Source organism: Lynx rufus, unplaced genomic scaffold, assembly GCF_022079265.1.
Source record: "Lynx rufus isolate CCGP_SWC_20201006 ecotype Redwood Valley unplaced genomic scaffold, mLynRuf1.p SCAF_3, whole genome shotgun sequence".
NCBI classification, from domain to species: Eukaryota; Metazoa; Chordata; class Mammalia; order Carnivora; family Felidae; genus Lynx; species Lynx rufus.
The window spans coordinates 100,549,831-100,576,938 of NW_025814845.1; the positions used below are offsets into that span (position 1 = coordinate 100,549,831).

The window sequence follows — 27,108 nt, forward strand, 5'->3', positions numbered from 1 at the left end:
TTTCCTTTTCCTTTTCCTTTTCCTTCCCTTCCCTTTCCCTTTCCCTTTCCTTTTCCCTTTCCCTTTCCCTTCTTCCTCCCTTCTCCCTCCCTTCTCCCTTCTCTCCTTTCCTTTCCTTTCCTTTCCTTTCCTTTCCTTTCCTTTCCTTTCCTTTCCTTTCCTATCCTTTCCTATCCTTTCCTATCCTTTCCTATCCTTTCCTTTCCTATCCTATCCTATCCTATCCTATCCTATCCTATCCTATCCTATCCTATAATGGAGTCTGTCACAGGAGTGCCTTTGGGTAGTACTTGAGATGATTGATGGCCCTCAAACCCAGCCTCTCCCTCTCTCCCTCCTGCTTTCCCTTAATCTCTCTTTCTCTTCCACCCCCAACCTAGCTTTCTCCCAGAATCTGTCTTTTTAATTCTCATTTTATTTTGCTGTTCTTTACTTTTTAATCGTTTCCTTTCTTCTCACCTTATTTCTGTACCCCTCACCCCTGCTCCCAATCTTTCTCTTTTCTCTTGCAGGCCAGCTGGTGACTCATATTTTCATTGTACACTCCTTCTAAATGACATTAGGTCCTGCTCTACTTTGATCCACCTATACTGTTAAGTGACATTTAAAGTCTAATTTAAAGTAACACGTTATCAGGGCGCCTCAGTGGCTCAAGTTGGTTGAGCATCCGACTCCAGGTCATGATCTCACTGTTGGGAGATCAAACCCCACATCCAGCCTCACATGGGCTGTGCTGGGTCCGGACCCTGCTTAAGATTCTCCCTCTCCCTACGCCCCTCCCCTGCTCATGTGCATGTGTACTCTCTCTACCTCTCTCTCACTCTCTAATAAAAAATAAAAATAAAGTGACATGTTATTGACCTGGGGGAAAAAAGACTAATTTGTTGAATAGAATAATATTTTATCTGTAGTCAGATATTACAACACCATCAGTTGTTTAAAGTCACTCTTCTCCTATTTCATTAGGCTGCTTCCCTAAAGGATAAATGGGGTTTGGGTTACAAACCAAGTTACAGCCGTTCAAAAAGCATTTCTGCTTCTGGAAGACCACCTCTTAAACGAATGGAAAGGGCAAGGTAATACATATTTCAACCATTGAAACAAATAATAAAATTGCTGACTCCTTTACAAATGTCCACTACTTATTTATTGTGTTCTAATTGGGGAAATTACATAATTAAGGGAGCAGAAATAAACCTCATTAGTCAAATACTGGTAATAATGGATACTGTCAAACTAAAAAGTTTGAAGAATTCCTCTATCATATTTATACTACAATCATTGTGTGCTTTTCAGTAAAGAAGTACATTGCTATTTAGACAAGTTTATATGTAAACTTATAGACTACTCAAAGAAATGAGTATTTGCATATTATTAGCTGCTGCTATAAGTTTGTCACTTTTAGATAAGGTGTGATTACATACACATTTAGCATAGGAAGAAATGGAAATTTTACATATTAAAGAAAAATACTGTCTTACTAATAAATGAGCACTTGAAGTAAGAAGTATAAATTTTTACATGGTTTAGTTTCAGAAAATCTCATGTTAATCAAAACCTTCAGTGCTTTTTTAATAGTATGCTACAGGTTAAGAAATGGAATACCAAAAATTTAACCGTTGGATAAGGTAAATATTTAGAAATCTTTAGAATGTTAATGTCATTTGTGAGACTTCTGTAAAGTCCAGGGGCTTTTTTAAAACAATACTAATGTTTTGTAACTTTATATTTTCCTTACAGTTCTCGAATAGGAGAAACTGAGGAGCTCCCTGAAATCCGTGTAGATGCAGCATCTCCTGGACCCAGAGTAACTTTCAATATCCAAGATACAGTAAGAGAGATACTATTGGTTCAAGATACACAGTGCAAAATAATTTTTATTAATTACAAAATTATAGTAGTTACACAATTTCAAAATACTAATTCCTATCTACAATGAAAGTGTGGATTGTGATGATTGAAGTATCTAAAAATTACCAAACAGCAGGACACTGCCTCTGTGCCATCATTTGAGAGCCATGCTGCAAGTGTTGTATGTCTGACATCATTAGTTGTATGTCCTAGTGCAAGACTAGCATTTTGCACCAAGAATAAAGACTCTACTGCTTGTTCTTAGGTAGAAAGATTTTGTTGAGTAATTTTCCTTTCAAGTATGAATCCACATTAGGTCTTTTACACAAGTGTAAATGCAGAATGTTTATACTTTATGTATTTATGTATTTTATTATGTATTTTGGTTCAGAATATATAGTGATAATGGCAGAAACCAGAAGTCAGAAAAGGTCAGCTTAAAAGTTACATTTAATTTTATGTATGTTAAACTTTATGTTAACTTTATGTTTGTTTTTGAAGATTTGTTTACTATTAAACCATTGTTTATTTTTCACGAGTTTTTATATATTTTCTTATTATTTTAATTAAGTTGAAAAAAACAATATGGGGAAGTACACCACAATCCAGCTCTCCTGGGGAAGGGTATTTTCAGGTACTTATTAAGAACAACATAAATTTTTCTTTAAAACTAATTAACCACCCTCAAATCTGCTTTCACATTGTCTTTCTCTCATTTTGTACTAAACTCAGGCCTCAAAAATATTTTACATAAAGCTTTAAGATTGTTTGAATTCTCTTTCACCATGTATGTCTTACAAGCTCTTGCACAAATACATTTTATTTCTATACTTTATACAGTATTATTGAATCTCCAAAATTAAAGACTAAATCAGCTTACCAAATTGACCGAATCATAAATCAAAAACTGCTATTTATTAGTTATTTGCTAATCCCTAAGTGCATCTCTTTTCCCTGCATTCAACTACAAAATGAATCTTTTCTTTAAAAAAATTTTGTTAACTAATTGAAACTAGAATTAAACTTCTCTCAGAACAACAAATTAATCCTTGAATGTTATTTCTTTGGAGTCACTGGTATAAAAAAGCATACATGTATAAAAGCAATCCATTTAAAAAATACTCTCATGTTTGGGGCACCTGGGTGGCTCAGTTGGTTAAGCATCCAACTCTTGATTTCGGCTCAGGTCATGATCTCATGGCTTGTGAGATCAAGCCCTGTGTCAGGCTCTGCACTGACAGCATGGAGCCTGCTTGGGATTCTCTTTCTTTCTGTCTGTGTCTGTCTGTCTCTGTCTCTGTCTCTCTCTCTCTCTCCCTCTCCCTCTCCCTCTCTCCCTCTCTCCTTCTTTTCCTCTGTCCTTCTCCCCCTCTTTCCTTGTCTCCCTCTCCTTCTCCCTCTCTCCCCTCCCCTCCCCTCCACACTCTCTCTCTCAAAATAAACATTTAAAAATACAAATAAAAATTAGTCTCATGTACAAAACTGTGGAAAATGTGCTACACAATCATTTATAAGTTGAATTAACATTTTTATGAACCATATATTTTCCCTAAATATAAGTCATGAAAGTAAACTGAATTTTAAAAATATATCTGTAGGGGTGCCTGGGTGGCTCACTCAGTTGAGTGTCCAACTTCAGCTCAGGTCGTGATCTGACAGTTCATGGGTTCAAGCCCCGCATCAGGTTCTCTGCTGTCAGCACAGAGCCCAATTCAGATCCTCTGTTCCCCCTTCTCTCTGCCCCTTCTCTGCTTCTGCTCTCTCTCTCAAAAATAAATAAATATTAAAAAAAATAATTTATAAAAATATAGCTGTATACTAGGTATATAAATCCTTGTCTAAGAATTTTCTGTCAAGTTACCTTAATTTGACATGTATTTTGTTTCCCTTTCCCCACCCTTTTAAGCTATAGTCTCAGTATATATCCTATAGTTACACTGAATTTAGTCAAACTGAATTTTGTTTTAGAACTATTAGATTATAGTGAGCTTGATAAACATTTTTTTTCTACAAATGAACTTGGAAGTAAGTTATTTACAGAATTGAACTGAGTGATTCTACTAATTGATTTTTCCCCATCTAACTTTCTTTTTTTAGTTGAAATATAATTGACATGTAACATTAGTATCAGACATACAACTAATGATTTGATATATGTTTATATTGTGAAATGATTAAGTGGTTCTTAAGGGCATTAATATTTGAATTGGTTCAAATCCTATTTTTAAATAGTAATGTATGCTATTTGTAAAAAGTAGTATATAAAAATAATAAATTACAAAATAGATTAAGGCATGGCTAAATATAAAATAAATATAAGACAAAGGGATATTTACACAAACTCATACTACACTTTTAAAAATTGAATATGTTCTGATAAATAAAACCTGTCTTACATATTTACTAAATAACATGTATATTATAAAAAGTGAGAAAAAGCTGGACTCTGCATTTTTGAAATTTTGATTATAATAGTCTATTTTTATGTATCTAATTTTGTTGTATCTAGTAGTAGAATCAATAGATTTCATTCCTTTGCACGTTACACTTTACAAAGGCTTTTCACATTTTCAAGGGATATTTAAGCAACTCTCAAAACAGGGAATACAAATTAGATCATAGGAAGTTTTTTTGTTGTTCTTTTTGTTTTATTTTTTTTGACCTTAAAGACAGTGGGCTCCTGGTGCAATCCTCAGTGACACAGTGTTTATAATAAACTATTCATCTTAAAAAATAATATTCTTGAGTTTGATATCTTTAATTACATAACTATTTGCACATCTGTCTTTAATCAATTAGGAACTTGTTTCTTCAGCTCAGGTCATGATCTCACAGTTTGTGGGTTCGAGCCCCACATCTGGCTCTGTGCTGACAACTTGGAGCCTGGAGCCTGCTTTGGATTCTGTGTCTCCCCCTCTCTCTGCCCCTTCCCTGCTCACACTCTGTCTCTGTCTCTGTCTCTGTCTCTCTCCAAAAAAAAAAAAAAAAAAAAAAAAAATTAAAAAATAAGTAAATAAAAATGAATAAAATACACCTACAAAAAGCGGGGGCACATGGGTGGCTCAGTTGGTTAAGTGTCCAACTTCAGCTCAGGTCATGATCTCATGGTTCATGGGTTCAAGCCCTGCATTGGGCTCTCTGCTGTCACCAAAGAGCCCACTTCAGATCCTCTGTGCCCCTGTGTCTCTGCCCCTCCCCAACTCACACTTTTTCTCTCTCTCTCAGAAATAAATAAACGTTAAAAAAATATATCCATGTAAGAGACTCTTAAATACAAAGAACAAACTGAGGGTTGATGGGGGTGGGTTAAATGGGTGACGAGCATTAAGGAAGGGCACTCTTTGGGATGAGCACTGAGTGTCATATATAAGAGATGAGTCATGGGGTTCTACTCCTGAAGCCAAGATTACACTGTATATTAACTAACTTGAGAATAAAAAAATAATAAAATAAAAAGTAAAAAAAAAAAATCGCTTTAATGCAAAAAAGTATATATCTACAAAAAGCATCTAGAAGCATGAGGTACTTTCTGTACTGACACTGCATGCTCTTCTGTCACTAATTGCTCTCATGCCCTTCTGATTTACAGTTGGTCACATTATTTGCTTTGTCCCCATAGCATGTTTAACTTAAACAATTACACAACATGTACTAATTAACAGGATGATAGAGGCTTCTGTAAAGTAAATTTCACTGTCAGTCATGTGACTTACCTGCTTCCCTCCTTGGTGTGCTATTTCATGTTCATAAATCTGACCTTTCTTTCAGTTCAGAGTGAGGAAATTCAAGTCTGAGGGAATTTTAAATGTTTAAACATGTTCTTTCTCTTTCTCTTTTTTTAATTAAGAAAAGATATATAAAATGAACCTGATTTCATGTTTTCTCTTTTTACAATCAGTTTCCAGAGGAGACAGAACTGGACCTTTTGTCAGTAACCATTGAAGGTCCCTCCCATTACTCATCAAACAGTGAAGGATCATATTCTGTGTTCAGCTCTTCCAAAACTCCAGGAGGCTTTTCAACAGGCATTCCTTTCCAACCTGAAGAGGGCCGACGGGATGACAGTTTGTCTTCCACTAGTGAAGATTCTGAGAAGGATGAAAAGGATGAAGATCATGAGAGGGAAAGGTTTTATATTTACAGGAAACCCTCGTAAGTAGCCTTTTTGTTTTGAGATGCTTAGGCAGTATTTCAGAGTTTAGAACTGATCTTTAAAGCATTATGTGTAACTATTAACTTTTATAGAAAAAAATCTTAATTTGCCTAGCCAGAGTGAGACTAAGAGACATATCTGTGGCTTACTAATGTAATTTAGCTCCATATGGCATTATTTTTTCTTTCCCTATTCTTCAGTCTTTTAATAAAATCAGGAAAGTAACATTTTACAATTTGCAAATACGAAATCTCCTTGAAAATGTAGACTATATTTCATACACCAATATTTAGACACCTTAATAGCAGTGATGCTGTCTGTGTCATCAGCACCTAGCATGTTGCTCAGCACATGATAGTTACTGAGTGCGTGGTTGCTGAATAAAATGTGACTCCATCAAACTTAGGAAAATCTTCAATAGTATGAACTAGTTGAGTTGTATGTATGAATTTATAAAATAGTAAAATTTATTTACAGACTTGCTCACGTAAGATATTGGAAAATAGTTTGTTGAAAATTTTTTCGATTTAATACAGTGTAATGATCAGTTTTCTTTCTCTAGACATACATCTCGTAAAAAAGCAACAGGTTTCGCCGCTGTTCATCAACTATTTACAGAACGCTGGCCCACAGCTCCAGTCAACCGAAGTCTTAGTGGCACAGCTACAGAGAGAAATATTGACTTTGAACTTGATATACGTGTTGAAATTGATAGTGGAAAATGTGTGCTACACCCAACTACCCTTCTACAAGAACATGACGATATAAGTTTGAGAAGGTAAGAAATTGGTCAGAAAAGGGTACATGTGATTTCATTTGTTAGAAATACTATTTATATATCACTGAATTACAACAAACTTTCCACCCATGTCCCAAAATGTAGATTTAAAGAGTGGATTTAATCACACCTGCAAAGTTTGAGTGGTTATTTGTATAATATACTATTTCTTTAAACAAGTGTATAAAATTTTCTGGCAACTGGAAATGGATGTCAGATTTAGATTCTAGCAATTTAACTAGAAGAATTATATCTTTGGAATTCTCCGTGTATCATGCACATTTCTATTATAAAGACAAGTGCAGTACACTGAGATATCTTGGTTATTCAGAATTTTGATGAATTCAAATAGAGATAAAGATTGGGAAACAGTGGCACAGAGGCCTCAGTATACTGGACTGTCGTTTAGGATATAACTGCAGCTTTACCATTTGTTTCCATCATTAAAAAAATGGTGGTATAAATAGGCTTAAGATTAGATTATTTTTTCTTGGATTTTTTCCTTTGCTTTTCTTTGACCTAATCTAAAAAAGAGCTAAAGAGGCACGCACCTGGCTGGCTCAGTCAGTTGAACATCCAGCTCTTGACTTTGGCTCAGGTCATGATCTCAAGAGTCATGAAATCAAGCCCCATGTCGGGCTCTGCACTGAACATGGAGCCTGCTTAACATTCTCTCTTTCTCGCCCTCTGCCCCTCTCCCCTGCTTGTACTCTCTCTCACTCTCTCTCTTTCTTAAAAAATAAATAAATAAAAGCTGAAGAAAATAACAATTGAAGGGATGGGGAGGAGGTAGAAATGTAGATTTTTAAAAAAGGGCAGAATGCTGACAGTTGTTGAAGCTGGAGCCTTAGGGGTTCACTGTACCATTCTGTTTACTTTTTGAATTTTTCATAATAAAAGATTTTTAGGGGTACCCGGCTGGCTCAGTCATTAGGGCATGCAACTCTTGATCTTGGCATTGTGAATTTGAGCCCCACATTGGGTGTAGAGATTACATTAAAAAAAAATTTTTTTTTAATGGTCTATTTGTCTAAGGAGGGTTTTATAAAATGAATAAAATGAGAAGATGAAAAGGCACTTATACAATTGAATTCCTACAAATGTAGTAGTAATGATAAGAATGTTAATTTGTTATAATAAATTGCCAATATTCAGCTGTTTTTACCTACGTAAAGGGCAATTTCATTTGCCTCAGCCTGCTATGTTCATGTGAAACAATTGCGGCCTCAGGAAAGAATAAAGATAACTCCCCTATGTAGTTACGGAAAATACAACATAAACATCATCCATGCAAGGCATTAACCAGTTTAGCTAGACACGCTAATAAGCTTTACTTTTTCAACTTTATTAATGAAGGATTACATTCCACTTACTGTATAAATAAAAGTTTGATTTTAAACAAAAGGAGATAAATGTCCTTTTTAAAAAAGATAAAACATTTTTCTGTTTATAGGAGTTATGATAGAAGTTCCAGGAGCTTAGATCAAGATTCTCCTTCAAAAAAGAAGAAGTTTCAAACTAATTATGCTTCTACTACCCATTTAATGACTGGCAAGAAAGTGCCATCATCTCTACAGACAAAACCTAGTGACTTAGAAACAACAGTATTTTACATTCCTGGAGTTGATGTAAAGGTAAAAACCTAAAAGTCTAGGTTGTATTATATGCATCATTAATTATCTTTATATTCTAATATTAATATATCATTTATTAATGTTAATTATATTAATATTAATATGTAATTTCTATCCGTCTAGGGTTAGCTTATTCTTAGTGGTGTTCATTTTCTATCATACACATTCTTCCTTTACCGAGTATATTAACATGAAACTTTTCATTTTTCTCTGATGCAGCTATATTCTGAACATAAGAACATCTAAATTATAGGTTGCCACTTCTTTTATATAGCTTTTCCATTAAATTTTGGCAGTAAAAAGTTACTTTTTTATACAATGAATATTGTATAAACCTTTGCTGAACCTTTCCAAGTCCAACTTAATTAAACATCTATTTTTTTAGATTCTAGAATTATAGAATGCTGTAACATTAAGCTAGAAAAGAATTTATTATCTGGGATGACTTTTTAAATTTTAAATGAAAAAAAGTTAAGAATCTTACTAGCATCACAACATTTACTTGTAAAATGGGTCTTCTGACTGCTGGATTGGTGTTCTTCCTCATTTTTCTACATTTGTTGGTTTTCTTTATCTGGATTATTTTAATTTTGAAAGTTTATCTGTCTTCATACAGTTGCATTACAATTCCAAGACACTAAAGACTGACTCACCTAATGCCTCCAGAGGATCTTCCTTGCCAAGAACGCTCTCTAAAGAGTCCAAGCTGTATGGTATGAAAGATAGTGCATCATCTCCTCCTTCTCCTCCTTTACCCTGCACTGTCCAGAGCAAGACTAACACCTTACTTCCTCCCCAACCCCCACCTATTCCCTCAGGTATTTCAGGAAAATATACCTTATTTTTAGTTTTTTTTTTTTTTTGTAACTTTTTGGTCATCACCTATTTGCTCTATTGAGAATTTCTTTCAAGTTTACATGTTTAAGAAAAAAGGACATAGATTTGCCAATAACGACTGTATAAAATTCATATATGGAAATGTGGCCCAACTACTTTTGGATATTTTTCAAATTGATACTACCTTAGAATATCAGTGTTAAAAAAAAATTTAATATACCAAATAGTTTAACTTTTATACATGCACACACACACACACACACACACACAAATGTATTTAGAAAAAATTTTCTGCAGTTAATATGTGGGAGCTTATGATTTAGATGGAAACATTAAACTTACACATTTAAGACAAAGTACATTGGTCTTAACCACATTTATTATCTATTTTTGCATAATAAATGATCCCAAATCTGGTGGCTTTTAACCTCCAATACAGTTTGTGTGGATCAGAAATTCAGCAGCAGTTTGGCCGGTAAAGTCATTTGTGACATTGCAGTCAAGGTGTTGGCTAAGTCTGCAGTCGTCAGAATGCTTGACTAGGTCTGGAAAATCTGCTTCCATCACTTCCCATTCACATGGCAGGCAAGCTGGTGCTTTAGTACCTCCCCACTTGGGCCTGTCCACTGGGCTGCTTCAGTGTTCTCATAACAAGGCAGCCGACTTCCTTCAAAAGGAGTGATCTCGAAGAGAATGTGACTGAAGATGCAGTACCTTTTATGGCCTAGCCTCAGAAGTCACAAACCATCACTTCCACAATATCTTGTTGATCATACAGGTCAGCCCTATTCACTGTGGGAGAGAACTACACAAGGGCATGAATGCCAGGAGGCAAGAACCACCGGCAGCTATTTTGGAATCTGGCTATCACACCACATGGATACCTCAAATATACATTAGAATTTCCAAAACAAAAATTAAAATTAAAAAATAAAAAAAAGGAATATCAGACAAGAATTATTTGAAGATGTTTTGTTTGAGAGATGGAACTTGATACATAAATCCTTTAAAATAGCCAGTAGTCATGATAATTATATTTTTTATATCCCTTTTCAATTGACAGGGAACATCTATGCCCATTTAAGTGCAGGACAGATAATATTATTCCAATTTTATAAATGAGGAAAGCTCAGGTTCACAGAAGTTGAACTGCTTTGCTAGGTTTACAAAATTGATGTATGTTGGGGGTAGAAACCTAAGCCAAAGTTAACTAAGTCTTAGTTAGCTATTATACTCATCTACTGACACAGAATATTTGTTATGTAGGAGGAAAGAGATGGTAGTCCATGTAGGGGAGCATTATAAGTATCTATAAGCTAAAAACAGAAAAACATAGGAAAGCCTGAAAACAACATTTTTCCTCACTTACCACAAAATATTGTTAGTCAACTCTCTCTATATCTTCTTAAGTGGACAAAATAATGCTAAATGAAATACTAAGCGAACCATAAACTTGAAAAATTGAACCAAAATTTGTGACCTAGAGCAAGCAGGAGTAACTGTGGTATTATGTGCATCATTAATTATCTTTATATCCTAATATTAATATATCATTTCTATCAATCTGCTATTTTTATTGCATTCTTGTATGGTTTATGTATAAGGTGCTTCACCTGATGAAACTGTCCTGTAGTTCTAATTTCTCATAGAATTATTGTATGTTTTATGGGAACTATTAAATTCACCTCACATTTGTAAATGTTCTAGCCAAAGGAAAAGGAAGTGGAGGAGTCAAAACAGCCAAATTGTACGCTTGGGTAGCACTTCAGTCATTGCCAGAAGAAATGGTTATTAGTCCCTGCCTATTAGATTTTCTGGAAAAAGCTCTAGAAACTATCCCAATCACACCAATTGAAAGGAATTATACAAGTAAGTATTCTCCTTATACATTTACTTCTCAATCACTTATATTTTAAAAATTCTATTACTTAGAAGAATTTTTAGTGCTATTATATATTATTATATACTATATTCAGTGATCATGAATTACAGAACTGAAAAAGAACTTGAGAAATCATCTAGTCCTCATTTACAAATAAAGAAATAAGGTCTTGGTGAGGTTATATGATTTTCCCATGGCCACAGCTAGTTAATGACAAAATTAACATCCTTAATTCCTACATTAGATTCTCTCTTGGACTGGAAACTTCTTGAGGGCAAATACTTAATTTTCTCTATACAGTGTTATAACAGGAATTGGAATTTGGAGAAACAAGCAAGAGGTTTGAATAGGGAAAGATTTGTAGAATGATGGGCCACAGAAGCAAGTTTCTGTGTGTTCATATCCCTTATCTCAGTGCTAGCATTAAGAGAAAAGATCTTTTAGTAAATAGTTTGCCCTTGCCCTAATAATAAAACTAAATATTTTAACAGCTGTCAGTTCACAAGATGAAGATATGGGACATTTTGAAATACCTGATCCTATGGAAGAATCAACAACATCATTAGTATCATCTTCAACATCTGCTTACTCTTCCTTCCCTGTGGATGTTGTGGTTTATGTACGAGTTCAGGTGATATACTTCATTTCTTCCTTTTTGTTTTAAAGAAAAATGTTTTTCTTAAGTTTATTTGAATATTTCCAATATTATTTTCCTTAAAGTTTCCTTAATCTTGGTTCATGGACCTTTAGTATATCTATCAGGGCCTAGAGATTGACATATGGGAAGTTTATATACAATTTTATATGTGTATTAACTTTTCTGCTGGGGAGATGCATAGATCTTTGGGCTATCAAATCTTAGATTTCACACTGTTATGGAAAAAATTAAAATGTTTACATTAAACCTCCTTTTTTACGGCATTTTATTCCTTTTTTTGTTAGCACACCTGTATTTCTTGCCATTATGGTCCTTTTTGGGCAAATATAAAGTGTAATTGAGATATAAGTCACATAATAGTACCTTTGTTAGATTTTTGCTAAGTTATGGAATTTTTATTTAGTATTTTATTATAAAATACAGTCTTATCAGTAGGCCTTTGGGAGTATATATTAGTATCTGATTGAGTCCATTTATTAAAGAGGACTTGAAAACCACTTGTAACCAAACCTCAGGATTTTTTTTTTTTTTTTAGTTTATTTATTTTGAGAGAGAGAGAGGGCAAGCAAATGGGGAGAGGGGCAGAGAGAAGGAGAGAGAGAATCCCAAGCACATTCTGCACTGTCTGTGCAGAGTCCAGTGTGGGGCTCAAACCCACAAACCCATGAGATCCCAACCTGAGCCGAAACAAAGAGACGGACGCTTAATCGACTGACTCACCCAGGCGCCCCCAAACTTCAGGATTTAGTTAACCTTCAATTAAAACCTGATAATCTCAAGAATAAAAGAAACTGATGGTCATCTGTTCAAACTGTTTTCTACAACAGCAATTTGGCCAAACGGGCTTCAGTCTGATCTTCTGGAGTTTTGCATTAGTCTTTTGAAAATATGATGAAAACATGTAACGGGTGACAGCTAGAGAGTTTATACAACTTCTGTTACTACAACAGCTTTTTAAAAATTTTAGTATAAGAGGAATTACTTCCTTTAAAAAACTTATGAACAAGTATAATATGAACACAGACACCTTTAAATGTTTTGAATTACCTAGATGTCTAAATATGTATCACTCAGAGGTACCTCCTCAAATATTTAGATTTTTTAAATACCATTTTATTAATACATTTTGGTTAATATATCATGTATCTGTTTGATAAAGGCTAGGACATTAAACACAAAATCCTTTTGTGTTTGGTATATGTGGAATGAAATGGAAATTAAATATAAATTTGGCATCCAGTATGAAATGTTTTAACTTTTCTAGTACCTAGAAACTTTTTTGGTTTTCTGTGCTTTTTAGCCCTCACAGATCAAGTTTAGCTGTTTACCAGTATCAAGAGTAGAATGCATGCTGAAGCTGCCATCCCTGGACTTGGTGTTTTCTTCCAACCGAGGAGAACTAGAGACTTTAGGGACCACATATCCCACAGAGACTTTATCCCCTGGAGGTAATACTACCCAGAGTGGAACAAAGACCTCTTCAAGCAAAACTGGAATACCAGGTATAGAAACACTCTTTATTACACTGGTGTAAAGCAAATTCTACTTTTTAAACAAACATTTTACTAGTAATTAGTATGTATTTCTAAAAAATAAATTTGGAAAAGGGGAATATTTGAGAATTAGAGTATATACGGAAAAAATACAGAGATCAAAGTTTTTTAGTCTATTTTGTACTAATATATTTAGTATATTTTGGTACAAGTGAATGATAATTGAGTAACATTTTTGATTGGCTTGGAGCTATACACTACAAGCACTATGAAATAACTGTCATGTTATTATACATCTAAGTACTTCTGGATGTTTTATGTTATGCTCTATTTTTACATTTAAGAGTAATCAGTGTTGCAAATGGAAAGTAAGAGATGTAGTTATCTTGCAAGAATTTATCACAGTGAAATAAAATTGTATGAGGTAGTGTGTATACACACACACACACACACACACACATTTAATGGTAAATTTTGCTGACTCAAATGTCCACTTTATGAAAGGTTTTGTTTTTAAGACAGAACCTATGATTTCCTGGTGAGACAGTTACTGTTCACTAATATATTAAAGCTGTCATTTCTGCCCTAAAAATCATACATCACATATGCAAATCACAAAGATTTTATTCTTAAGAGACTACAATGAATGAAATGGATACTTATGAATAAGGGAACTATCATTAAAACAATGGTTCATAACCAGGGGTGATTTTGCCCCCAGAGGATATTTGACAATGTCAAAAGACACTGGAGAAACGGCAAAGCATTTGGTTGCTGTGTGAATCTTTGAAAGTTTCACCATAAAATAGGAAAACAAAAGTTAATATTTTAGAAATAACTTTGCTAATGTGGTTGCCCACTGTCATACTTAGCTCCAAAATATTGCTGCTAGAATTGTGTTGCAGTCAACAAAATATTGGATTGGTAGTGTTCATTTTTGTAAACCTATTTTTTGATTATAAAATTAACTCATTCATTATAAGAATACAGAAAACAGAAGAGTGCTAAAAATGAAAATAATAATATCCTTTTATAATAACCAGTATTATCACTTCCTACTTACTTTCCAGCATTTTTATAGATAGTCTTCTTCCTAGGCAAAATTTAAATATGAACTCTTCTGCTATGTATCTTTTAAAAACTTAAAATACAGATTTTCCCAAATTATTAAATATTCATATGTAAATAACTTTAATGATTGCATGATATTCCGCCATTTTGATCACATATTTGTGACTCCCTGGGCTTTTTGTTTTCTATTTTGTAAGTAACATTGAGATGAATATCTTTGTATATAAATTAACATCCTTAGGATAAATTCTTAAAAGTGTAACTCCTGAGTCAGAGAGAGTAGACATTTTTAAAGTGTTTGATATGTTTTCCTCTTCTTAAATATAAAGATTTATATTTTATTTTATTAAAAAATTTTTTTTTTAATCTTTGAGAGAGAGAGAGTGCAAGCGGGGGAGGAACAGAGAGAGGGAGACACAGAATCTGAAGCAGGCTTCAGGCTCCGAGCTGTCAGCACCAAGCCCAATGCAGGGCTGAAACTCACAAACCGTGAGATCATGACCTGAGCTGAAGTCGGATGCTTAACTGACTGAACCACCCAGGCGCCCCAAGATTTGTATTTTAAACATAAGATTTAAATATATCTTCAATATAAAAGATTTAAATATATCTTAAATATAAGATTTATGCATCTTCACCACAGTGTGTGTAGACACCAAGTTCACTGTATTCTTCCCAACATTATGCTTTAAATTTATTTTTAATCATTGGTTAATGTGATGGACTAAAAATGGGATTTTATTATGTCTTATTACTTTATTGGCTAATGAGGGAGGGGGATAAATATGCCTATGTCCATTTCTCTGTTGGGATATTCACATTTGTCATAATGACAAAATGTCACAAAGTATTGATACTTAAATTATTATAACAGTATATATGTGCTGTGCTAGGTATATGTAGTGAAAAGAATATGAAATGAGTGACTATTTGTTATGCCCACATTTTGATTCTTGAGAAAGTAAAGAAAAATGAAGTAGCATCCCTCATTTTATCATCATAAAACATGCAGGAAGGAATGATGATGAGAATAAATGTATGAGAAGTATAGGTTATGACAGTATCCATTCTTTCAGAGGGTCTTTGTTGAACTTCACTGGGGTCTGGCTAAGTGCTAGGTTGGATATATGGTAGTGAACCTCACTAGCAGATATGTCCCTGCTAATGTGGAACATAAGTTGAATTTGGAGAAACAGATAATAAGCAGACAAGCATATTTTAAGTGGAAATGGGAAGTCGGCGAGTATCAATTAGCCAAGCAGAGAGTTGGGGTTATGAACACTTTAGGTAGAGAATACAAAATCCATGAGGCAAGAAAGAATTTGGCAAGTTTAAAAAATGAAAACAAAAATACAAGTGTAAGTAGAGTGTGGCAAACAAAAGGTGGACTGGCTTTTGAAAAAGATTTTAAAGAGATAAGAAACAGATCTTGTGGGGAAGCCATTGAAGAGTTAAGCAGAAAAGTACATGTGATTCTGATTTACGCCTTTAGAACACTAGAGTGGCTACAGTGTGAGAGCTGATTGGAGGAGAACAAGAGTAGAAGGAAGCAGGGAGAACAGTTGGCCATTTCAGCAGTCCAGAACTGATTATTGCTTAGCCTAGAGTAATAATAGTGAAATAAGGGAGATGGACAGTCTTGATAAATGCCCTCAGACATAGTAATGATATGGTGATAAATTGCATGATAGGGAGTTAGAAGTGGGAAGGATGACAAATAACCCCCAGGTTTCTGGTTGAGCTGTTTGCTTGGAAATGTCACTTACTGGAGATGGAGACCCTGGAAGAAAAACAGATTGGAGATAAAGATCAAGAGTTCAGTTTCAGACATGATAAGATTTTAATGCCTGTGACACATTCTAGTAGGATGTCAAGTAACCAGTTGCAATATGAATTCAAAGGAGGTCTATATATTTTGGAGAAACACATTTCAGAATTATCAGCAAAATCATATAATGTTTTATTCAGATGCTTTACTCATATTTTGTACATTTAAAGCGTATTTTGAATTAGCGTATCCACCCATGGTAAGTGTTGCCAGTGAGGCTTTCTCAGGGAAAAGAGACCTTTAACTTTCTGCATTTGTGTACCTTCCTCTACTTCCACTGCTTGCTACTGAAATGTGGACTCTAGTTATATGATTTGGACTTTTTACAGTTCTCCTCCCCCTTTGTTTAGCCTCAACTGTTTTGTACCTCTTCCACTGCCTGCTTCCAGTGGAACAAAGGAGAAAAGTAACAGGAAACCATGGAGTTGGCCAAAACATATGTATAAATGTTTCAAAGATGAACAGACTATTCAACCCTGGTTTATAGAATAAATTAATTGCAAAGTACATCTAAGTCTTTATTTTCATTTTAAGGATTTAAATATATTGATCAGTTAACAATGTTTGAGTATTTCCATTTTAATTTCAAGTCTTGTTTGGTTCATAAGAATGTATTAAGTGACAGGCTTTTAAATTTTTCTGTGGCTTGTAATTTTTGCATTTCTTGTGTTCACTACAGGTTCATCAGGACTAGGCAGCCCTCTTGGCAGAAGCCGACACAGTAGTAGTCAGTCAGATCTAACCAGTTCCAGCAGTAGTTCATCTGGTTTGAGCTTCACTGCATGCATGTCTGATTTTTCCCTTTATGTATTTCATCCATATGGAGCAGGGAAACAAAAAACTGCTGTTTCTGGGCTGACTCCTGGATCAGGAGGACTAGGTATACTTAGAGTGTTTGCATCTTTTTTAATTTAAAGCAACTTTTTTTTTTTAATGTTTATTTATTTTTGAGAGAGTGACAGACAGTGAGTGGGGGAGGGGCAGAGAGAGAGGGAGACACAGAATCTGAAGCAGGCTCTAGGCTCTGAGCTGCCAGCACAGAGCCTGACACTGGGCTCGAACCCACAAACCACAAGATCATGACCTGAGCCAAAGTCAGACGCCCAACAGACTGAGCTACCCAGCTGCACCTGTAGCACCTTTTCAAGCTTGGATCTATTCAGAAATCATAACACCTTTAATAATGCATATAAAACAAGATCAGAAAGTTTATTTTTCTTGTTGCTATCTATTCTGTCTCTACATAATAAGTAGAATATAAAATAAGTAGTTTAGATGATTATACAAGAATTTTAAAACTCTGAGTATTTCATAAGTGCTATATGCAGCACAATAATCTTCTGATTTAAAAGGATATTTATGTTATTTAAATGTTTTGCCAAATCATTTGTATAAGAAATTGTATTATACAAATAGTAAATTTTTTAAGTGTGTGCATCACATTTGTCAATTTAAACTGAAACCCTTCTCCTCCTCCCCTTCCTCCTCCTGGTCATTATTTAACCAACTTAAATTTCACTGTCATTTTAAAGTGCAGATTTGGCATGCCTGGATGACTCAGTCGGTTAAGCTTCCGACTTCCTCAGGTCATAATCTCACAGTTGATGGGTTCAAGCCCTGCATCAGGCTCTGTGCTGTGCTGTGACAGCTCATTCTGTCTCCATCTCTGTCTGCCCCTCTCCTGCTCGCACTCTGTCTCTCTCTAAGATAAATAAACATTTAAAAAAATTGTTTAATTAAAATGAAGATTTATCACTAAAAATGTAAGAGACATTGATATTAGTGAATTTCTCTTGATTTACTTAGATAACAAAAACATATTCTCCATGTCAAGTCTTGCTTTTATTGGAGAAGGGTTGTGAAAATCATCACTATTGTTCATGGGCTTGAAACTATTAAACGACTGTCAAGAATGCTCATTAGATCATTCTTAAACTTTTACCTCACTTCAAATGATTTCAATTGACGGTATATTCCAGTATATTAGATTATTTCATATAACTAGATAGTTGTACGTATGTATATGTACATGTATATTTGTATGTGTGTGCTGTGTTTTTTTATTTTTTAAAGGGAATGTGGATGAAGAACCCACTTCAGTCACTGGTCGAAAAGACTCACTCAGTATAAACCTTGAATTTGTAAAAGTGAGTTTGTCTCGGATAAGGCGTTCAGGAGGTGCCTCATTTTTTGAAAGCCAGTCTGTAAGCAAGTCTGCAAGCAAAATGGACACTACACTAATCAATATATCTGGTACCTAACTTTATAGTTTTTTAATTAAAATACTGTTTTTCAGAATTAAGTAAGGGCCTCCTTTTTTTTTACAATGTTTAAATATTAAATATATTTAATAATATTAAGCTTTTAGTGATATAGGATTTAAAGGAGAGGAATAACAGTCCAGCCTAATGTACTATCTCAGTCTAAGTAATCAATGTTAGGAATATGATTTCTAGATAAATGCATAGAAATACCACCCAAAGGCCAATATATGCCTAATTAAATCACTGAAAATCACTTCTTTTCTTCGCTTCTCTAACATGAATTGGTAAAATTTCTGACTTATTAGTTTAAATTAATTTTCTGATTGTAAATCCTTAAAACACTAATGAAGGATGAGGGGTAAATAATTTTTACTTGGATTCATAAGATCTTAAGTTGTATGCATGTATATTGCTAGCTTTGTCACTAGCTATATACCTATGGGCATATCACTTGCACGTTTTCTTTATATTGTGATTTGAGTATTTAAAATTAAATGCATATGGAATATTTTGAAGAATTTGGAGTACTACGTTAATGAAAAAGTTTAAAGTTAACTGCAGAAATATAGTAAGTATACTTTAACCCAATATTCATTCAACAAACATACATTGAGCCTATATTTAACAGTGAACTTGTGCAAGGCACTCTGCTCAATGATTCAGGGTACAGGCATGAATAGGCAAGGTCTTATAAGTAGAAAAATAAATGACACTGTCATGGGATTAATGCTGTAATGGAGGTTTATATAAAAAGGAGGAAAAATAGTTTTATTTAAGAGATCAGACAATGCTTCACAAAAGAAATGATATTTGGGCCAGATTTTCAAAATTATGTAGGAAAATTCTTGGCTATAGTAACATGTTATATAATGGTACAAAAGCATCAGAAAGTATGCTTTTGGATCATACTTTGGTTCACCGAAGCAAAACACAGGCGTAACTGAACATTTAACTGGTTGTATGGTTGAATGTCCAGGAGGAGAGAGGAATTGGCTAGCGGTAAAGCTGGCAGAATAGACCAGGACTAGATTGTAGGGGGCTCAGATGCCAGGCTAAAAGAACAAGGTTCTGATCCTTTGGGCAATGAGAAGCCATTAGAGGTTTTTAAGAAAAAGGTTGACAGCATTGTGTTTAAAGATGACAGTACTGTATTATACATTTAAAAATCTGTGAAGACAGATCTCATTTTAAGTGTTCTTACCACACAAAAAAATTGTATGTGGATTATAAAATAAACATGTTTTCATTAAAAAAAAAAAAGTGGGAAGATGCTTCAGATTGGTGTTTTAAAAAGAGAGTTGACAGTAGCATGAAAAATGGAAAGATGCTTGCAAAGGCTGTTGAAATAGACCAAGCAATAGGGGATAAAGCTCTGAACCGTGACAGTAAAAAAAGAGGAGGGAATGATTTTAAGAGAACTATAAGAGAATCTACATGCTTGAGGACAAACTGTGTAAGGAGCGATAGAGAAAGACAGGGATGCCTCAAGCTTTTAGCTTAGGTGACAGAAGGGGCAGTGGACCATCATTAACTTAGAAAGTAAGGAAGTGCCTAATAGGACATTTAGGTGGGAGAGTCTGGTAGACAACTGGCTGATTGGCTGTGTGGATACGGACTTGGGCTGAGACAGAAATGTTAGATTTGGGAGACACTGGTGTGTAAATCCTATAGAAGCTATGCAGAGGAACAGAAGAGCACGTAAAGCAGGAGCAACAGAATGCTCAGAGCAGAACCCCAAGAGTTGGCCATCAGAAGAATGCTTTCAGACTGACAAGTCTAAAAGGAAAATAGTAGTTCTTGCCACACACTGTTTAGTTTGCAACTAATTTTGAGGAAATTTGTATCCCCTGCCCATCCTGATTATTCAATTTCCATATTTGAGAAGAGCTCTATGTTAAAGTTGAAAGCTGTCAATAAGTCTGATCTTTAGAACCTCTCAGAATTTCACGATAAAGTGATAAAAGAATTTCAAGTTGCCCTCACCTCAAAAAAGGAAATGGAATAATGTAAGAATGTGCTATTTTAATCATTTGTGCAAGAACAAATATCACTTACTAATCATACCATGTAACTTATTTTGATATTTCATTAGTTAGTTGTGTAACATGTCATATTATGCTTACCATGTGAAAAGACTTTTAAAGTTTTGGAAATCTGTTCTAACAGATTTTATTTATTTCTTCATCAGCTGTCTGCGACATAGGATCTGCCTCCTTTAAATATGATATGCGCCGACTCAGTGAAATTTTGGCATTTCCAAGAGCCTGGTATAGGAGAAGTATTGCAAGACGCTTATTCCTTGGAGACCAAACTATAAATTTGCCAAGTAAGCTTGTTATGTAACTGTAATTATACTTAGGTTGCTTTTAATTATGATTACAATAATAACAAGAACCTCGGATTGATAACACAAGTTTTGTTAAGTTGTACAACAACTTGTTAAGTTGCACCGTGCAATTCATTCACCCACTGAATAAATGTCTATTGAGCGCCTCTAATGTGCTAACTAATCATTGGGGATACATTAGTACTGGAGATCACAAAAAGCTTGCCCTTTCAGAGATTACATTCAGCTGACTTATATTCTGTAATTATTCTGTAATCTTTGTAAAATCTAGAAATGCAGAAATACATTTAACCATCCAAGTTAATCTGGTTAGTTAAGCATGAAAAACAAAATGTTGGCAAGTTAATCTGGTTAGTTAAGCATGAAAAACAAAATGTTGGGAACATGTTACCATATTGCCTGCATTTTTTCTCTAGGACTTACATATTGTTGTACTAGTATAGTGTGTAAGTGAAAGGTAGAGTTGGCATGATACAGTAGAAAATATTAGAAATCCAGGTCTGAGTCTATTCCCTCATCTATAAATGGACCTGTCTTGCCCTTTTCATGAGTTTCTGTAAGAATTAAATAATAACTTGCTGGAAGGTATTTTGCAAACCATAAATTACTGTACAGTTACCAAATAAAGAACTAGAAGGCATATATAATTATAAATGGTGGAGTGGTGAAATTTATTATTTTATAAGATGGAGACACTACCCTGGTTAATTCTGTTTCTGTTTTCCACTTTTCTAATAGCATCTGGCCCAGGGACACCTGATTCCATTGAAGGGGTAAGCCAACATCTTTCCCCAGAATCATCAAGAAAAGCTTACTGCAGGACCTGGGAGCAGCCTAGTCAGTCAGCCTCCTTCACCCACATGCCTCAGTCACCTAACGTATTCAATGAACATATGACAAACAGCACCATGTCACCAGGGACAGCAGCACAGAGCCTAAAGTCCCCAGCTTCCATAAGATCAAGGAGCGTGTCTGATTCTTCAGTTCCCCGAAGAGGTAACACTGCTCTCTTTGTTATCAGTATCCCCACCCAAAGCCCCCAATATAAAAATCTTAATTCATTACTCTCAGATTTTTGCCTCAACTGTAGAAAAATATACTCTTGCAGACTTTTATGGAAGATGATTATGGTTGGGGGGCGGGGGGTGGAATACCCAAACAAAACAACAAACACTTTAAAGTATTTGCCAGCAGAAGAGGTAGGTGGATGGCTAGTAGTTTTGAGAGAGGAATGAGCATATTGTTAGTTTGCTCCACATCGTACCCTTATTCTTAGAAGTAAAACCAACTGGGGCACCTGGGTGGCTCAGTCTGTTAAGCATCCAACTTTGGCTCAAGTCTTGATCTTGCGGTTTGTGAATTCGATCCCTGCACTGAGAGCGCAGATCCTGCTTAAGACTCTCACTCTTCCTCTCTCTCTGCCCCTCCTCTACTTGGATGTGCACACTCTCTCTCTAAATAAATAAGTAAACTAAAAAAAAAAAAAAAAAAAAAAAAGTAATACCAACCTACAGTGTTGTTAAAGATGTCTGATATTGAAAATGTTAATCTTTGGTATTTATTCATTCAGTCATTCTTTTTATTCAGCCACTGTTTCTTGAACTCTTTTATATGTTCAGCACTGTTTATGTCTTAACATATAAAAGTGATGTAGTTCATGTCACAAGCTTAGAGTATGATGAGTAAATGAAGGATTCAAGATACACACTGAGCCCACAGGAACCCAGAAGACAGGTGCCTCAGCAGGTGTCTGCATTTCAGAATAGTCCCTGCCTTCAGGTCCTCTATTTGGCAGCAGCACCTTCTGATTTTCTCCTTTGTTAAGCAAATCTGAGGGTGATGATCTGTGTTGCTGTATCCCATGCACATCAGAATTTCCTCATAGAAAATGGAGATCATATGGAACTTTATGAGCTTTCAAGAAGTAAGACTATCAGCCCTTACTGAACACTCATTCAGTAAATGGTAGCTAGTATTTTAGAGGCAATGTGACAGATATTAAATGTTAGGTTTTAATTCAGAATACCATATTTTTATTTTGGGGATTATAGTGATAAGAGTGATAATTTTTAATTGTCCATGCATCTATGTGAATGAATATGCTTTTGATTTTTCTATTTTTAGATTCACTTTCAAAAACATCAACTCCTTTTAACAAATCAAACAAAGCAGCAAGCCAACAAGGGACCCCATGGGAAACATTGGTCGTGTTTGCCATCAACTTGAAGCAATTAAATGTTCAAATGAATATGAGTAATGTAATGGGAAATACAACGTAAGCTATTCAGATAAAAGGAAAATTAATCATTAGTTGTAATTTTTCTTATATTGTAGTAAAGCAATTTAAAACCTTTTTAATACTGAAATGTTTGAGACAGTAAAGACAGTAGAAAAAAGATGTAAATTGCTTTATCCTGAAAATGGCCTTATCAAAGATACGTAATCTAAAACAACATGGAATATGTATTCTAAAAAGAGAAAATTATAAATAGTGTAATTTGCTAGGTAAAAAAGCTTTATCATCAATATTAATATTCAAACATTTACCACAATTTTTGTAAGAAATGTATTGTTTTGTCAAACTTTTTAAAATCCTCTAACTCCTGTTTTAATTCATGACACTGAAAGCTTAATAACCCTTTTTCTTTTTTTCAGGTGGACAACTAGTGGTTTGAAGAGTCAGGGCCGTCTGTCAGTAGGAAGTAATCGAGATCGAGAGATAAGCATGTCTGTTGGTCTGGGAAGATCACAGTTAGATTCTAAAGGAGGAGTAGTGGGAGGGACCATAGATGTCAATGCTTTGGAGATGGTTGGTACGTTGAAATTTTATAACTGAAAAGTTTTTTAAAATTGATTTTGGTGTTTCCCAGTAGGCATTTCTGTGAAAAGTAATTATTGTTTCTATTTTAGCTCATATTTCTGAACATCCAAATCAGCAACCCAGTCACAAAATTCAGATTACTATGGGTTCTACAGAAGCTCGTGTTGATTACATGGGCTCAAGTATCCTCATGGGTATCTTCAGTAATGCTGATCTCAAGCTTCAGGATGAATGGAAAGTAAATCTGTATAATACACTGGATTCAAGCATGACTGATAAGAGGTATTTAGTAAAATGTTACTTTTTGAACACTTTATAGGACTGCTCCTAACATGTTTTCTCTCATCCAGTTAGAAAACACAAACAATTCACTTTTCTTGTAAAATGATTTTCTATTATGCAACAATATGAATGAAAAAGCTGGGTGGGTGAAGAAGGGAATTTGGTTTTTGTTTTGTTTGGTTTTTTTTTAGCTGTTTTGTATAAGATATATGATACTCTGTTTTATGCTTTAGTGAAATATTTGTCCATGGAGATCTGAAGTGGGATATTTTCCAAGTAATGATATCAAGATCAACTACACCGGACCTGATAAAAATAGGAATGAAGCTCCAGGAATTTTTCACACAACAGTTTGACACCAGCAAACGAGCTCTGTCTACCTGGGGACCTGTTCCATATCTTCCACCTAAGACAATGACAAATAACTTAGAGAAAAGTTCACAAGAACAATGTAAGAATTAGAACTAAGCCTTTATATATGCTTTATCTTTCACTAAAAGTTGCATTACAATTTTAATTTAATATATATACTACCTATATATCATACTTACAAAGTGGTTCATATGCTTTTTATTCTATTCACTCAGCAAAGTACCTGATTTCCTGCCCATCAATGGAATTAAAGGCCATCATTTGGGAAGTCATCATTTATTATCTCCTCCCCCCTGCCAAACTCACCCATAACCATACCCACTCCATGCTCCTGAATACTAACTATGACAATACTATGTTCTGGTTTAGAGCTTGGGCTGTGTAATCAGAATGTCTAAGTTTGGATTTATTAGATGTGTCATATTAGGCAGATATTCACTCAGTAATTCAATCAGCAAATCAGCTATGTTCTTAAGCACGGTTTTAGGCATAGGAGATCTATTAGTAGACAAAGTTCCTACCCACATAAAACTTTGTTGTAATGGGAGATATAGACCATAGTTAATTTACTAACTAGGTAATTTCAGGTAGAAAGACGTGCTGAAAAAGCAGGGAAAAGAGATAAAGAATTCTAGTGTGTGAGGCTAGCTAGTGTAGAAAGGGGGTTCAGAGAAGCCTTTTCTGAAGTGAAAGATCTAGACTAGAAAGATCTCTTCTGGGAAAGAGAGTTGTACACATAGGGGCCTACTGAAGAGTGCAAAGCTCCTACAGAAGAAAGTTGGCTTATTTGAGGATGATTAAGGTGGCTACTTTGTTGGAACAAAGTGAGCAAGCAGGAAAATGTTGGACATGAATGGCCACATTCATAAGATTTTTAATATGACGGATAGCTCCATTGGAAAGTTCTGAACAGATTTGATATTTGATTTACTTTTTCTTAAACTTTTTTTAAAAGGATATTTTATTTATTTGAAAGAGTGAGAAAATGAGATTCCCAGGTAGGCTCTGGGCTGTCAATAAGGGGCTCGATCTCACAAACTGTGAGATCATGACCTAAGGCGAAACCAAGAGTTGGATGCTCAACTAACCCCTTAAAATACTCCTTTTTAGAGAATCATTCTGGCTGCTGTGTAGAGAATAGACTATAGGTGGTTAAGAGTGGAAGTAGAGACCATAGCAGTAATTACCATTACCATTATTGGACACATAGTAACAGTAAGGAGACCATTGGAAGAGTTCAGGCAACAAATGATGGTGGCTTTAACTAGAGGTAAAAGTGGTGAAAAGTAGTCAGAATCAGGATAATTTTAAATAATATTTTAGGGGCGCCTGGGTGGCTCACTTTGGTTGAGCATCTGACTCTTGGTTTTGGCTCAGAGCATGATGTTACCATTTGTGAAATTAAACCCTATGTAAGGCTCTGCACTGAGAGCATGGAACCTGCTTAGGATTCTCTCTCTCCCTATCCCCCACTCAAGCATGTGCACTTTTTCTCTCTCTCAAAATAAACTTAAAATATAATTTTTTATAATCACAGAAGCAGTACATATGCACTGGAAAAGCCTAGAAAATAAATACAAGCAAAAAATAGAAACCTCACATTCCATCCAGAAATCAACACTCTGAACAGTTTATATGCTTTCAGATAATTTTCTATGAACCTATATACACATGTACTTTTTACCAAAATATTGTTCATACTGTTTCATAACCTTTTCTAGTGAACAATATCCAGTTTTCATTTTGCTAATTATCTTCTCTAGCCTTCTGAGGGCTATATATGTATACTGGTTTGGACAAATCAGGTGTAATATCGGTGTGTGTGTGTGTGTGTATGTATGTATGTATGTATACATATATATAAAATTCAAGATCCCAATTTAAATCTGGTTATGTTCCTTTACTCTCTTTTAAATCAGCATAGTCCTTTTTTTTATGACCTGACTTGTTGAAGAGACTTGGCCAATTTTCCTACAGAATATCCTTCTAGATTTTTTTTTCAGTTGTTTCCTTGTGGTTTCATTTATCTTGTTCCTCTCTTTTCTGTATTTCCTTTAAACTAGAATTGGTGTCAGGCACATTACAAATTAGAGAGATGTTCCCCAAAATGCCTGGCCTGGATTCTTCAAAAAAGTCCTTGTCATGGAAAACAACCCAGGCATAGGGAATTGTTTTAAAGGAAACTAAAGACACATAAAACTAAATACAATGTATGATCCTTGGTTGGATCTGGAATGAGAGTTGTGGAAAACAATCAAAAAGGACATTATTGGGATAAGTCAGAAATATAACTAGTGCTTCTCAAACTTTAATGTGCATCTGAAACACCTGGAGATGTCATTAAAATGAAGATTCTGATACATTAGGAACAAGGTGGACTTAAGAGTCTCCATGTCTAGGGGGTGCCTGGGTGGTTCAGTCGGTTAAGCGTCCAACTTAGGCTCAGGTCATGATCTCGTGGTCCGTGAGTTCGGGCTCTGTGCTGACGGCTCAGAGCCTGGAGCCTGTTTCAGATTCTGTGTCTCCCTCTCTCTGACCCTCCCCCCGTTCATGCTCTGTCTCTCTCTGTCTCAAAAATAAATAAACGGTAAAAAAAAATTTTTTTTTAAATAAAAAAAAAAAGTCTGTTTCTAATAAGCTGCCACATGATGCTGATGCTGCTGGTCCTGAGACCACTTTTGAGTAGCAAGGGTATAAGAGAATTTTAAAAAATCAGGAGATCTGCATTTGATTTCTAGGTCTTTTAGTCACTGGTTCACTAAACCCCTCTTCTTCATTGAAAAGAATATAGATGAAATACCTAATTTACAGAATTATTGTGAGAATTGTATAAAATT

The 27,108-nt window shown here is 34.8% G+C and overlaps 1 protein-coding gene across 5 annotated transcripts in view; it reads left to right on the forward strand.

Annotated features, from left to right (window-relative positions):
* The window catches only part of BLTP1 (bridge-like lipid transfer protein family member 1), a 211,637-nt gene that overhangs the window by 174,034 nt on the left and 10,495 nt on the right, over window positions 1–27,108 (forward strand). For 3 of the 5 annotated variants that reach the window (XM_047091912.1, XM_047091908.1, XM_047091909.1), the window contains 18 exons: window positions 967–1,076; window positions 1,741–1,831; window positions 2,423–2,485; window positions 5,750–6,003; window positions 6,567–6,782; window positions 8,236–8,416; window positions 9,033–9,234; window positions 10,961–11,122; window positions 11,627–11,766; window positions 13,094–13,295; window positions 16,865–17,065; window positions 18,259–18,438; window positions 20,638–20,775; window positions 21,535–21,792; window positions 22,921–23,071; window positions 23,452–23,609; window positions 23,707–23,899; window positions 24,133–24,350. In XM_047091912.1, the coding sequence (XP_046947868.1) occupies window positions 967–1,076; window positions 1,741–1,831; window positions 2,423–2,485; window positions 5,750–6,003; window positions 6,567–6,782; window positions 8,236–8,416; window positions 9,033–9,234; window positions 10,961–11,122; window positions 11,627–11,766; window positions 13,094–13,295; window positions 16,865–17,065; window positions 18,259–18,438; window positions 20,638–20,775; window positions 21,535–21,792; window positions 22,921–23,071; window positions 23,452–23,609; window positions 23,707–23,899; window positions 24,133–24,350 (3,118 nt within the window). The remainder of the gene's footprint in view (window positions 1–966; window positions 1,077–1,740; window positions 1,832–2,422; window positions 2,486–5,749; window positions 6,004–6,566; window positions 6,783–8,235; window positions 8,417–9,032; window positions 9,235–10,960; window positions 11,123–11,626; window positions 11,767–13,093; window positions 13,296–16,864; window positions 17,066–18,258; window positions 18,439–20,637; window positions 20,776–21,534; window positions 21,793–22,920; window positions 23,072–23,451; window positions 23,610–23,706; window positions 23,900–24,132; window positions 24,351–27,108) is intronic. The other 2 variants (XM_047091911.1, XM_047091910.1) reach the window with 2 other exon arrangements.